The sequence below is a fragment of the Strongylocentrotus purpuratus genome, unplaced genomic scaffold, assembly GCF_000002235.5.
Source record: "Strongylocentrotus purpuratus isolate Spur 01 unplaced genomic scaffold, Spur_5.0 spur5_scaffold_9, whole genome shotgun sequence".
Taxonomy (NCBI): Eukaryota; Metazoa; Echinodermata; class Echinoidea; order Camarodonta; family Strongylocentrotidae; genus Strongylocentrotus; species Strongylocentrotus purpuratus.
In genome coordinates, this window is record NW_022145615.1 from 26,357,985 (window position 1) to 26,373,283 (window position 15,299).

Here is a 15,299-nt window from a genome sequence, read left to right on the forward strand (position 1 = left end):
GCATTACGTCACTGTTGGTCACCATAACGTACCAATATTTGGCTCGCATAATTTCAAATTTGGGCCCCCCCCCTAAGAAATCCTGGATCCGCGCCTGGGGGGGGGGCACGTGCCCCTGTGCCCCCTGTACCCCCTGAATCCGCCACTGTATTTAGTGGAGACATCGCGCTATGTGGGGGATGCGTGATTGAGGAGGAAGAGGTGACTGAAGAAAAAGCGGACAGAATCTGGACCCGATAATAAATTGTTATTTATAATTTCGGTCATACAAATTAAATGAAGATATGGATGTACTAAATTAACACAAATATATTGACACCAACCTCAGATAATACCAACGGTCACTTTCCCCAAATTATGATTGTGATATAATTATAAATAAGTTTGCAGATATGAATCGGCATTTTCACTTGAGTATTATAGCCATGGAGATATTTAGAACAGCCTATGCATATGGTGACTGCACTGAGCTGCGCGGATCGAATAGAATTCGAGGTCGAGTTGATAAGAGGAGAATTGTTTTACGGGCGAGACGTCTATTGGTCTAAACGTATGTTGGCAACTTCGCTAACATTATTTTTGTTTTTAGTGAGAGAAAGACATATTATTGAATATGAATGTGGTATTGGCAGTGAAGCAGTATGTTGCCAAAATGATAGAGGAAAGTGGTCCAGGCATGAAGGTACTCCTGATGGACAAAGAAACGGTAAGCTTCTTCGAAAACATCTGTGAAAATGAATGAATTGTCCCACACGTACACTATTGTGTGTGGTACAGTAGTGTGTATTGTCAAAGTAACTAAAAGTAGCTTAGAGTAAAGGAGCCGGTAATCGGCCAGCTCCAGTTTTCGGCCGATTGGTTGGATGCAAGGTAAAATCCCTCTAAAATACATCGCATAATAGCATAACACATATCCCACACATACCATACCTTGCCAGTGTCACTGAAGAACCACATTTGCAATGAAAAATATATCCTAATAATTTAGCGATGTAATCGGCGGTCCCGCTACCCGAATCTGAAAAATCGAGTATCTTACGCGTGTCTGTAAGAAATATGGGTACCATAAAATGAGCTTTATTCAAGTATTTTTCAGATTTAGAGCCCGATTTTGTGCTAGTCGCAAGCTCAAGAGTATCTCATCGCATGTATTAAATCAATGCAGCCGCACACCACAACGCACACACGATATCTCTCTAATTGAGATTCCAACATCCGATCACCGCAGTACTAGTTTTCGGCCTGGCGAGCTCCGGGGAGCTCCGGCGTGGGATATCTGCTCCGCCCGCTAGTGCTATAGATCAGCGCGGAAACGCACGGCCCGTGCGCGCGCTTCCTATTGACTTTGTACATGCGGCCGAAAACTGGTACGCTATGCCGAAAACTGACTCCGAAACAGGGAAAATTGAAATGAATATTGTCATGGCAATTCGTGATTTTTTTCTGGGATTCTTGTTTTGTTTAAATAATAATAATATTTGCTTCATGATTTGAACAAAAAATGATAATAAATAGGAAGTAAAGGGTCCAAAAAATAGGATTTTGTCTTAAGTGGCCGAAAACCGGCTCCTTTACTTTATAAAAAGTTATAGCTTGGGGTCGTTTCATGATACCAACTCCATGATAGTCATTTTGTTTTCTTCACAAGTCAAAAACTTTAAGAGCATTCTAGATGAGATGTATTCTGGTGTCATTCTACGCCAAATCCGTCTCCGGGTTTCCTAAACTAAAGCTCAATTTCGCTGGATTACGTTACAAAAATACAAATTAGGAAAGGGTGTGTCACTTTTTTTTACATCGACTAGATCTATTCAGATTTGACCCACACACCGTTCTTGCCTTAGGACTGGGAGAGCCAGTGCAGTGCTTGTTAAAAGTAAAATGCTTTGTTGTTGATGTTGTTTCTGACAGTCCTGTTTTCAGCCAAATCTGTGACAATGGAGACCTACATGTACATGTAGGTCTATCTCATGAATTTTTTTGTCCCCCTTTTTACAGATCAGCTTTGTAACCATGGTGTATGCCCAGTCTGAGATCCTACAGAAGGAGGTCTATCTCTTTGAGCGATTAGACTCTGCCAACAGGGAGGTCATGAAACATCTACGATGCATATGTTACATCAGACCCAAGAGGGTAAGATTAGGGCAAAGGTCATTTTAAATAGAGGCAAATTTCCTAATACTCATGAGTAGACTATGACCAAATACTCTGAACTTGCCCTTTACATATTTGCATACACTATGTACACGTTTAAGGCCATTACAAAAAATATACATGTTTAGCATCCCTGCCCGCTTCATTTTTTGGGGCCGCCTCCTATTTTTTTAATATTTTTTTTTTTTAAGAAAAAAACATGAAAAACACTGCTAAAATGGATCTATTTCCGATTTAAATTTTTTTAAAAAAATGTCGGCAGCCATCTCGAAAAATAGCCCGACTGTCAGGGAAAATGTACCGAGTGGCCATTTTGAGCGGCCATTTTGAAGAAGAAAAAAAAAGGGCCTCCTCCTTCCTATTTTTCAAAAAAGCAGGATGCTAAACATGTTTTTTAAAATATTTATTTGGCCTAACAAGGGTATACAAAAAGAAAAGAAAGTAAAATATTGACAATGAGATGTACCGGTAATGTACTAATGTATTGTAATCTTGTTCTTTTGTTCATTATTCCATTCATTAAACAATGAAATAATATACATTTGTGAAAGTTGTAAATGCAGATTTACCAAGTGTACATGGTATCACATATTTGCATGTTGGATAATAACTTAACAGCATCCTGAATATATCTGCACTGGAAACCCAGATAGACTGAGAATTACACTGCAGTAAGCACATAATTGTTTTAGGTTATTAGGCCTAAAGTCTTTTCAGGTTTGCAAAGTTTTTAAAATGAAAATGACATAATGTTGAATGTTATTTTGTCAATAACTAGGTAAATAACAGCCTGAGTGATTTTAGTATATTTTCATCATTTGTTAAAATTTGAATTAATAGTAAATTTGTATGTTACATAACTTACATGTATCATTGCTATATATGATTTTCCGAACTATTTTTCAAAATAGATTTTCAAAGTAATTTTTACAAACCTAATTCAATACAGGATGTGATGAAGATATTGTATACATCACTAATTTTTGTTTATATTCCTTCTTCTCTTCTACTTCAAATCCAGGAGAACATTGAAATGCTGTGTAATGAGTTGAGAAATCCCAAATATGCTGTATACTTCATTTGTAAGTAAAGCTGTAAATATTTGTTCTAAATGGGGAAGTATTGCTTTGCAAGACAATAATGAGACTGTAATGAAATTTAAATATGAAATGTATAGTACTCAAACAGTGTAGTGAAGTAATAAAGGGAAGTCCACCCTAATAATTAGCCAGAATTATTTAAAGCAGAAAAAACGAGAAATAAATTAGTGAAAGTTTGAGCAATATCCGTTTAAAAGTGGGAAAGTTATTAATTTTTTAAAGGTGTCATCAGTGAAACACAAATTGAGTTTCAGATGAGGATTATTGATCTATGGTGAACATATATGTAGGCGAAGGCAAATTGGAGACCCAGTCGCAATCATCTTGTTGTTTTTTAGATATTACTAGAGCAGTGCTGTTGAAAATAATGTATTTGTTTTGCTTGATTTGACAGACTTCAGTAATGTTGTCAGCAAAAGTGATGTCAAATTGCTCGCAGAAGCAGATGAACAAGAAGTAGTTCGGGAAGTTCAGGTGAGTACTCAAAATACACTTAGATATTACAAAAAAGAATGCAGACTCTCTTAATAGTTCAAAATTTTTGCACAACCCGTCAATAAATTACAATAAAATATATGAGAGTAAAACTCAAGAATGAACAGAAAGCTGAAATCGAACAATATAAACAGAAACTAAATGGGACAATGCACGAAGATAACAAGCTCTGATTGGCTGTCTAAATTAGGATTATTGCTAGCCGGTTATAACAGGAGTATGGCTTTTTTCAACGCGATTCTCCGATTTTGTAGTACCAATCATCTTTTCAATAAAATATATATCAAATTGAAGAAAAATAATAGTCTACCAACATCAATTGAGATCAAGTTGTGAACTTTCACGCTTGGACGGGCACATTCATTTAAGCATTAAAAGGTCTGATTAGAAAGAAATACATCAATAGAGCAAGTAGCCATTCAAATGTTAATGAACATATGCATCTGTAAAACATTTTTGTTCAACAATGAAAACAAAGAATGAGAAACTATAAGGATAATTGAGCTCTGGATGTCAACTGTAGTCTCAGGACTGCATGGTTTTGACAAGCATGCTCAAGATGCCCCCCTCCCTTTCCACCCAAGATCGTAGAAGAGCCACAGGATCCCTCCAATGCTCATCAACATTTGAATGGCAAGATGTGCCATTTTTGCAATTTTCGGTCGGAAACTTGTTTATTGTTATTTATGACTATACTCACTCATGCGTTAATGGTATGATTCCAATTGCTTATCATCTTAAAGAGGATTACTTTCATATTATTTTAATATATGAAAGTGTCCACTTTTTGTTTTTGCAGAGTGTACCTGCATGTACGTATGTCCTCTAAATGCAGTAGCATGATTCATAGATTGATTTTTATGAATGAAACTTTAATTATAATAATAGCTTTAAACAAAATAATAATAACATTTTGAACATTATGATATCGTGCTGTTATTCACCATACATTACGCTCTTTGTCAACTAACAGGAATTCTATGGAGACTATATAGCCATCTGCCCCCATGTATTTTCATTCAACATTACTGGTACAGCAAGAGTAAGTATGATACTGAAGAATATTTGAGTAGAAAAAAACAATCTCAATACTGCCATACTAGAAATATTCACACCATTCGTGACTGATCCACTTTGAGAAATTTGATGCCGAAAAATAATTGAAACATAACAACCAAATTGGGGATTGTGTGAAATTTTTACCTCAAACCTTGCCTTCGTTAACAGTTACTACAAATTTTCATGTCACAGATGTTTGTGGTGGTTTTACAGTATGATGAAATTAGCTGTATCCACATTACAGATTATGCATCTTTCAATTATTTGTTTTTACAAGTTAGTTTTCTGCAGAAAATAATGATAATACTATGGTTCTAAGTGTTTTACATTGTAATTATTATTACCCTGGTCATTGGATTCAATTGCTAACACTTCAAACGATAATACACACGCTCCACTCCCTGGGGAGTATTCCGGCAAGGCACTATTTTACAAACACACACATGCCAATCCGACCACATTGACGTTCACATCCTACCAGGTACCCATTTAACACCTTGGTGGAGAGTGGCGAATGTAGATTAATGTCTTGCCAAAGGACATTAGTGCCACGGCAGGACTCTAAACTGCTAACGGTGTGATCCACAGACGGTGACGTATCCACTGGACCACAGCACCTCTATGATAAAAATCCCTGTGCTGCTTTCTTCTTCTTGCTTGTCTGGTAGCCATTTTGATATTTCTGTCTACTACCTAATAGGGCATGCGATGGGACCCCCCAGTCCTGAACCGTGTTTGTGCTGGACTGACCTCGGTGCTCCTCTCACTCAAGAAGTGCCCCATGATCAGGTATCAGAACTCCTCAGAGATGGCCAAGAGACTTGCAGAAACTGTCAGGGTAGGTACTTTCCTCTACTCCAAGAATTACACATTCTGATTGTAGGAGGATTTTTTTTCTGGGATTCTTTTTTTGTTTAAATAATAATAATATTTGCTTCATGATTTGAACAAGAAATGATAATAAATAGGAAGTAAAGAGTCCAAAAAAGACATATTTTGATTTTGAAATTGATGTTTCCTGTAGTACGAATTGATTACACCTAATGTAGCTACATGTCATAGTGGAACAGCCGCCGCCCGCCCCCCCCCCCCCCCCCCCCCCGAACAAAAAAATGAATAAAAATAATAATAATAATAATAATATTTTAAAAAGCAATATATATTAATAATAAATAATAAAAAGTGAAATAAATAAATATATAAGTTAAATAAATAAGTGAATAATAATAAATGAATAATAATAGTAATAATAAATGAAAAATAGAATAAAGTTTGGATCCTTTCCTATTGTATACATATACTTCAATCTTTTTATTCGAAACTACACATGGAATAATAATTGTTTAATGGTATGTTGTTAATTCAGTCAACACTATACAGGATTCTGCTGATGTTCCCAAAGTACTAATCTTTAAAGATCGCATGAAGGGATGCTGATTTCCAGCTCAGATCATGGAACAAGTTGGTTGATATATTCCTTGTATACATTACCATATGTTTATTAGAAGATGAAAAGGGCCTGTGTTCTAATCATATTTGGGCCATTTCAATTATTCCCTGTGCATTTACTCAGTCATCAATGATATTTTGATTTGACTGGTGACTCCTTTTACAGCAAGTAATATCCAAGGATGCTGGTTTGTTTGACTTCAAGAGAACAGATGTTGCACCAGTCTTGCTCATCTTAGATCGAAGAGGAGATGCAGTCACGCCGCTCCTCAACCAAGTAAGACGATCAATTCACCTCTTTATATTATAATCTACTTTTTCTCTCTGTAAATTATAATTTCTCTGCTTCAAAGGGATTGGGTAACTTTGGTGTAGATTCGGAAACAAAATCCTGGATTTAGCTCATGCTGTGATGATAATTATATAAGATATTTATGATTGGAAATCGAAATTTAAAAATTTGTTTTCCTAATGGTTTTCATAACACTACAGTCTACGGGGGAAAATGAGTATGATAAAACCGGTCACTCAAAGATTTTTACTTTTTTGAGGCATTTCATGATCATTTGAAGTGCAAATTTGTTTAGGGCTTCAATATTACACCATATCACAGACGCTAATAACAGGTAGGGCCATGCATCTCAGATTTAATATTGTTAAACAATGCCTTTAACAAAAAAAATGCATTGGAATTTGGAAGTTCACTGCCTAAAAATGAATTAGAGCTACATGTAATTGAAAATTGTGGAAATATGGGGTTATGAACTTTACTGTGATATATCTACATGCTGGCTTCTTTGGTGGACATATCAGTGTTATAATATTCAGAGTAAAAAATATTTTTTGTTTGCAGGAGTTCTTTTAGGATTTGGTGTAGTATAAGTGCCATTTTCTCACAGAGACATTATAGTATTTTTATGCCTCCGGTACAAAGTAACCGGAGGCATTATGTTTTCGGGTTGTCCATCCCTCCGTCCGTACGTACGTACGTCCTGTTCTCATGATCGCGTTATCTCAAGAACCAATCGATGGATTCCCGCCAAACTTCAGTCATGTATGTATCTTGCAGAGCCAATGAACTGATTAGATTTTGGGGTCACAAGATTCAAGGTCAAAGGTCACGGCTCATTATGTATGCAAAAATAGCTTGTGATCGCGTTATCTCAAGAACCTATCAATGGATTCCCGCCAAACTTGGGTCATGTATGTATCTTGCAGAGCCAATGAAGTGATTAGGTTTTAGGTTCATGAGGTCAAAGATCGAAGGGTCAAACATGTATATGAAAAATAGCTTGTAATCACATTATTCTGAGAATCTTTTAGTGGACTACAATCAAACTTGAATTTTAAAAATTGCTTCTGTTTTGGTTTGTAAAATTGCTCCATGGCGGAGGCATCATTTTTGACTGCGGGCAGTCGAAGGTCCATCTAGTTTTTTTTTTTACCAGAACTCTTTTCAATTACCAGAGCACTTTTAGAGCTTTTGATTGCTAAATTGCTCACTGCTCCGATGTATTTTTTTAACCCTCATAAATATATTTTTACATTTTCATGTCTAGTGGACGTACGAGGCCATGGTTCATGAGCTCCTAGGGATAAGGAACAAACGCATCGATCTCTCCGAAGTACCAGGCGTGACCAAAGACTTACAGGAGGTAGTGCTTTCGGCAGAGCAGGATGAATTCTATGCCAATGTGAGTGAAAGTGAAATGCCGCTTGTAAAGAATTAGATTCTTCTTCTTCTTCTTCTTCTTCTTGTAAATCCTTTACTCCTTTTTCGTCTGCTTCTTCTTCTGTTTCTCCTTCTTCTTCTTCCTCTTCTTTATCTGTTTCTTCTGCTTCTTCTGTTTCTTCTGCGTCTTCTTTTTCTTCTTGTTCTTGTTCTTTTTTCTTTTCCTTCTTCTTCTGCTTCTTTTTTCTTCCCCTTCTTCTTCTTCTTTTTTCTTTTCCTTCTTCTCCTGCCTCTTTTTCATCTTCCTTTTTCTTCCATTTCTTCTTCTTTTTCTTCTGCTTCTTCTTCAGTTTCTTCTTCTTCTGCTCATCTTTTTCTTCTTTGCCTTCTTCTTCTTCTTTTTTTCCTTCTTCTTCGTCTTGTTCTTTTTTTCTTCTCCTTCTTCTTACTCTTCTCCCTCTTCTTCTTCTTTTCTTTTTTTTTTTCTTCTTCTGTGTCTAATAGCCTCTTCTTGTTTTTCTTCATCATCTAAACAGAATCTGTATAACAACTATGGAGAGATCTGTACCAGGATCAAAGAACTCATGGAAGAATTCCAGAAGAAATCTCAGAGTCAGAAGAAAATTGAATCCATTGCCGACATGAAGGTAACAAAGTTAATACCTCTTTCCCGTCACCACCATCTCTCTCTCTCCCTCTCGTTACATGCTATACATTGTGATTGGCTGACGTATGCCTCTCTGAAGCTAAACTTGCCCTGGGCGGCACTTGATTTTTTTGATTTTTTGTTTTTTTGTTTTTTGTTTGTTTGGGGGGGGGGGGTGGGGGTGTAATAAACTATAAAGGCCGCGCAAAAAGAAAAAATAATCGAAAGAGAAGATGGAGAAAATTAAGCCGAGTTATGACTTTATTATGCAGTATATTTGCCCAGAGTTTGTGTGATATATTGCATGAGAAATTATTTTTTGAGGTTATAAAAGTCAAATTATTTAAAGCTCATTGGCTTTGCTCCCTCGCATAATGTTGACCACACTGGGCTTGAGTAAATATGTGTGTGAGCATGATGAAAACAGATTGGTTCTTGAGGTCAGATCCTAAACGTCACAGGGTCATCGATCAGTGAGCAACCATATTGGCAGAGGCATATTGGAGACGCAGTCTCATTCCTCTAGTTATATTTTGCTGCGAGTTTATTTCCTCAACATGACAAAATAGTACAGATTTTCAATAAATTTGTAATGGGAACTATCATAGACCTATGTACTCGTTACTCCTAACAATGAGCCACTCTACAAGTCCAAATGGACAGGAATGCTCATTGAAGTCTACAGGATATAGTAGAGAAGAAATAACAAACAAGTTTTGAAATCAAACCAGTTTTACTCCAACCAATTCTCTTGCAGGCATTTGTAGAGAATTACCCTCAGTTCAAGAAGATGTCCGGTACAGTGGCCAAGCATGTGACGGTCGTCCAGGAGTTGTCCAGGCAGGTCAGAGCATACAATCTTCTAGAGGTGTCAGAGGTGGAGCAGGAGCTAGCATGCCAGTCAGATCACAACGAAGCTCTCAAGGTAATTAAGTTTGTCTTAAAGCCCCGCTGTACTAATTTTAGTTACTTGCTCCCTCTATATAGAAAACAATGCCTAATCGGTGACCATTGGTCCCCTGAGGATCCTCTTTTTCTTATGTTGATTGAGAGCTGAGTTGATGAGATGCCACTTGTTAGTCACCACCCTGGGTGGTCTAATCCCTCCTGGCCAAACTAGTACAGACGGGCTTTAAGCCCACTGCACACTCTCACAGCGATCTCTACTCAAGGGAGTAAAGAGTCTGTTCTGTCAGTGTAGGATCACGATCAAATCTCATGAGCTAGGCCAAATTCTGACAACTTTGTTATCTTTTATAGAAGTGCAAACAGTGTTAATTTTCTTTAAAACTTGGAATAGCACACAATTTGTATTTGTATTGGTCATGAGGTGCCCATGAGGGTGTCTCTCATTTCTAATTGCAAATGCAGACAGCTTGTGCACACATTAACCAATGAATTATCCCAATTTAATCTAAATTTAATTTAGATTTAATGGCATTCAACATTGTTTTCACCAACATAAAAGGTAACATTATTTTTAGGATACCACTTGTCGGGTAATAATACTCTGAAAAGTGCTATGATCAGTCATTGTAAAAGTATTATGTAAAAGAACCGCTTCATTAATAAAAAAAGTTGTTCAAAAAGGTGGGTTAAAAATAGACTTGCTCAGGTCTGTGGTATTATCTTGCATAGAAAATGCAGTATTTACATGTACTTATCAGTTTCCATACACTATGTGTATTAAGTACCGGTAGCCAATGAAGATATTGACTTCCGGTATTGCACCCTCAAAAACGGTGGATTGTGTTTGTTTTGTTTTTGTTTTCTTTCTTCAAATATGATCTGTAGCGTATTGTTTTACTCTTGTGTTACAGAGAATCCGTACGTTACTAGGGAGTGACAAGGTCCGAGATCTGGACGCATGCCGGTTAGTCGCCCTCTACGGCCTGAGATATGAGCGTCACCAAAACAACAACACTGTTGGACTGATGGAGATGTTGAGGCGGAGAGGAGTCGGTGATAAGCACAGAATGGTAATATGTTTTATCGTTATTCGGACCAAATTGTGACCTTCATCTGAACTTCATGATGTTTGCAGCATGATTTATGTGCGGAATGGTAAAGGGAAATAGATGTGTTTGTGTCTTCATACTAGATGTTCTGCTTTCATATTCTTTGAAGTGATAATTTTCTCATATCAAATAATTTGATTAATAGAATACACTTTAATCTTTGCATTTGTAACATGAGTGTTCGGACTCTGATACACCATTTAATGTTAAAGGCTCATAGCAGTGGGTTCTATTGTGGAAATTTGGCAATCCCTTCCCGCTAGCAACATGAGGTCCGCTTTAAAAAAAAATTAATACTAATTTTGGTGTTCTAAATTGTACCTAAATTTTGATTTTCAGACAAGGAAAATGTCAGATTTCCCCCTCCCCTCGGGCGCTCCCCCAACCCCCCATTATAATCCTAGTTAAGGGCCAGAATTCTCATCATAATAAAACTTCCCTCACCCTCAAGATATGAATGCAAGCTGGAGTATTTTCTGGTGAGACCACGGGTAAGCTGCCTGAGAGAAATGGGCAAACATTATTGGTATTTAATTAATTGGTAATCCATCCAAATCTGGTGTTTGCTAATTCTAATGCAATACACATGGACACTGGCTACTATGTGGCTTTAAGATGATTTTTCTCATTATATACACAGCTCATGGAGACCATCGTTTGTATAGTATGGACTACGGATGAACAATCTGTTTTTCTCATGATTTTATTTGCAGCTTGTGAAGTCTATCATACAGTATGGAGGAGAGAAATCAAGAGGAACCGATCTGTTTGGTCAAGACAATCCTATGTCAAGGACTAGAAGATTCTTCAAGGGGCTCAAGGTAAGCTACCCAAGATACTTTTAATTTAGATTTTAAGGAACGAATAGGAACTGTTTCTTTGTTACAGGGCCCCGATTACAAGCAGAATCATGGGTCCTTATCATTTTCTTGTATATTATCACTGTAATTTTTTTGATAAAGGCTGAATAAAGATTCAAATTTAATTGAATTGAACTGTTTAAAAGATAAAAGTAATATTTGGAATTTTGTATAATGGCATGGAACAAAAAACGTCCTGAGAAATTGTCATTGGTTCCCTTTAGTGGCTTAAAAGTTGGCAGCTGCATGTGGTCTAGATTTTGTGCGTGTTATTTGTTAGAATTGAGAGAGAGAGTGAGAAATGGACTCCTTGTGATCTGGATATTCTTCAATAATTCTTTCATGATAGGATGTAGAGAATATCTACACACAGCACAGACCGCTGATCTACGAGACGCTTGACCAGCTCTTCAAAGGCAAGCTGAAGGAGGGAGCCTACCCGTACCTAGGCAGCAGCCAACTCAGAGATAGGTAGGATCCATTTTTTTCGCAATTTAATCACAAAATGTCTTAGTTATGTCACATTTTGTTGGCAATTTATTCTCATTCATGTGCATCATGCTGTTCTGCGATTGGTCCATTCTCTGAGCATGCCGTTGTTTTATGGATGCAGTATGTTCTGGAACTGAACTGACATAGATATAGCGTGTTTTGGAACCACACTCAATTTTTAGGCCATACCTTTCCTTTTCTCATATGAATTTCTACTATTTGGAAGTGTCTTTTGTATGTACAGTCAAACCTGCTTCAGTGACCACCTGTCTACAAAGACCACCTGTCTACAAGGACCACATTTTTTGTTTCTTATGAAAATGGTTTCTCATTGAAACATGTACTAAAGGAACCTGTCTACAAAGACCCTTTTTGTGTTTCCCTTGGGCGGTCGCTGTAGACTGGTTTGACTGTACCTACTAAAAATTAGTACATTCGTGCAAAAAAGTCAATTTTGATACAAAGTGGATGTAGCATGTCTTGGAACTGAACTCGTAATTTGTTGATTTATTTGTACAGACCTCAAGATGTTGTAGCATTTATGATAGGAGGGGTAACATATAAAAAGTGTCTTACATCTACATTTACATGAATTTCTACTATTTAGACGTGTCTTTGTATGTACTTACTCAATTTTGATACAAAGCGGATGTAGCATGTCTCGGAACTAAACTCTCATTGCTTGTTGATTTTTTTGTACAGGCCCCAAGATGTTGTAGCGTTCATGATTGGAGGGGTTACATATGAAGAGTGTCTTGCCATCTACAACCTGAACAGGGCTACACCTGGTATTAGAGTCATCCTAGGGGGTACCACAGTACACAACTTTGAAAGGTTAGTTATAAATAGTTAGCGATCTTCAACATGAACCAAGCTACGCCTAGTATTAGAGTCATTCTTTTCACAAAAACCTAGATTCGAATAACTCTCTTTCCGTAAGTTGGTGGGTTCAGTGTTCAAATGTCAGAGGTAAAAATACCAGAGCTATAAAGTAAATATTGTGATAGAAACAAACATGTGGAGGTTTATCCTCTATATTATAAAAATGAGTCAAATTATTATTATTTTTTCTTTTCAGGAGGGGCTTTTGACCCCTCTAAGCCTTCTCCTTAGAATCAAGCCTGAATCATACCTGAAAAATAAATAAATAAGCAAAATAACCTTAAAAGATCACTGCTCTAAATGTCAACATTTCCAAATACTGCAAGAAATTAAACAATGCATTTAAAGCTTTTCATTGTCCATAGCCTTAATTTTTAGTTGAAATTTTCTGTGTGGAGAAACCATTTGAAAGGCTTTTTTCAGAAAAATTGCAATATCTTGGATACTGCAGCTGCTCAGTGAAAAAATATGTGTTTCAGAAATTAAATCTTAACTTCTCTTATAGCTTGTTTTATACCATTTATTAACCGGTCCATTGACCTTAATACATATAAGATGCAGTAAATGTAATGGTCAAATTTCTTATCTAATAGTGCTCCATTACATCCTGCTTCTCAATCTTATTTTCTTAACAGTTTCTTGGAGGAAGTATCATCGACAGGCATAGAGTCACCCTACTGAAGAGAAGCCTTGTTTCAAAGAACTGCAAGATTCTCAAAGGACTCTCTTAGACATTCTGCCAGTACATATTGAACTCTTAACACTTGCTTTGAAGTGAGCTGTAGATCGCCACATTCTCTAGAGTATAAATAGAGATACTATATATGTATGACAAAAGGCAACTTTGGCAGTCCATTGTTTGTTCCTTTCGTCAACGGAAGCCTGTAAAGATTTAAGTGGTGATGGTCGTGTGCAGTTCTTACATTCCCCCAAGCTGCAAGAAGTACAGGTACCCTTGTAATGCGTAATACTGATACTTTGGTGAGTACATAAATGCTATCACGAACTGACTGAAATAAGTCTCACTAGATAATTTTATGATTATTCATGCCTCTGCCACAAAGAATTGCGTTTTAATTGTGATGTTTTATGTGTTGTCCTTTTGCCCATTCTTGTTGCAACACCTCAGTAATGAACTGACAAGAAGACTTCAAATTTATTTAAGTGCTTTAGTTGTAAACTGCAATGTAATTGTAGAACTGTATATGTGTTTGTTGTAACAGTAAATTATAACATGAGAATTTGGACAGGAAGCATTAGAGTTTTTGTCAGCAAATTTATTAATATTTTGTTGATGTACCTAGGTAGGGAATTTGGTTGTTTTCAATGGGTCTTGTTTTGTTTTTCCAGACAAATAAATCATTTATTTATATATCTATAACTGCAGCTTATCTATAACATTATCATATGAAATATGTCACTTGGATTCATACCCAAGTCAAGGCCAGCAAGCTGTTCTTCACTAGATAAACTCATATATTTCCCTTCAAAATTATTGCTGTTGTAAATTTCAAGTTGCATGTAATGTTACATAATCTGTGCGTTCAAAGACGCTATCAACCCGATAGCAAGTACTTTAGAAAAAATCAACCTAAGGTAATTTTAATAGCCTTGTTCACACCTACTGAAATGTGTGAACATGACAATGATGTATAATGTGATCTGAACATGATTACTATAGGACATACATAAGGGTATTGAAATTGCTATTGAGTTGATTTTTCAAGAATAGTTGCAATCGTATTCATTATAACAGGACGAGTTTGAGGGTCTTAGTAATGGTAGATAACTCAGGATAATATAGAGTTGGCAGTCTGGTTTGTTATGGTAGACATGTTATTTATTCAACTATGACGGATACCGGATCTTGGATATTGCATATCATACATGCCAAAGATTATAACATTGATCAAGTCTAGGACTATTAATATGATGAATTTACTATTGCACTTTTGTATAATTGCATATCACGTATGTCTCTATGTGCATTCAAAGTACACTGAAAAATGCTTATAAAAATCTTTCTCTTTTTGGATTTGGCAATCAAATAATTCAGTCACAAGATAAAGCAGTTAGAATATGATGTACTTACTATTTCACATTCATTAAATTCAGTAAATAGTATTTAGGTGTCGGTGATAGTGGACATAATTCCATTTTCGGTGAATAATATGTAATTATTGAAGAAGAAAAAACATTCCATGTTTCTGTATTTAAAATGAGTGGTTCCTTTGAATGTTATAAAGCTAATCTTGAGCTCTGGTATGGGAATCGTATTTTGAGAGAAAATTGCTATGATTTATTCTGGATTTGTTTATCCTGCAGGAGATTGGCTGTTTGAACCAGTATAATAAAACCAAACACACAAAAACTTACTGGCCATCATCTTCGATAAAAACCACAACTTGAATTTGAACATAGTGACCTATGTTAAGCACATGGTGTTGGGCCTACTAATTACCTAGATTTCCT

General features: G+C 36.4%; 1 protein-coding gene across 2 annotated transcripts; it reads left to right on the forward strand.

Moving 5' to 3' along the window:
- The first annotated feature begins 509 nt into the window (after nt 1-509).
- On the forward strand, nt 510-15,012 carry LOC587303 (vacuolar protein sorting-associated protein 45). 2 transcript variants are annotated; one of them, XM_030976543.1, is made up of 15 exons: nt 511-706; nt 1,999-2,133; nt 3,176-3,236; nt 3,649-3,728; nt 4,723-4,791; nt 5,509-5,646; nt 6,424-6,534; nt 7,817-7,951; nt 8,466-8,576; nt 9,333-9,500; nt 10,396-10,554; nt 11,307-11,414; nt 11,803-11,924; nt 12,648-12,779; nt 13,463-15,012. In XM_030976543.1, the coding sequence occupies exons 1-15, from the start codon at nt 614-616 to the stop codon at nt 13,506-13,508; spliced, it is 1,668 nt and encodes a 555-aa protein (XP_030832403.1). In that variant the 5' UTR covers nt 511-613; the 3' UTR covers nt 13,509-15,012. The 2 variants fall into 2 exon arrangements, with proteins under 2 accessions (XP_030832404.1, XP_030832403.1); XM_030976544.1 differs by lacking the exons at nt 12,648-12,779; nt 13,463-15,012 and adding an exon at nt 12,465-12,552 and having other exon boundaries at nt 510-706.
- The last annotated feature ends 287 nt before the right edge of the window (nt 15,013-15,299 follow it).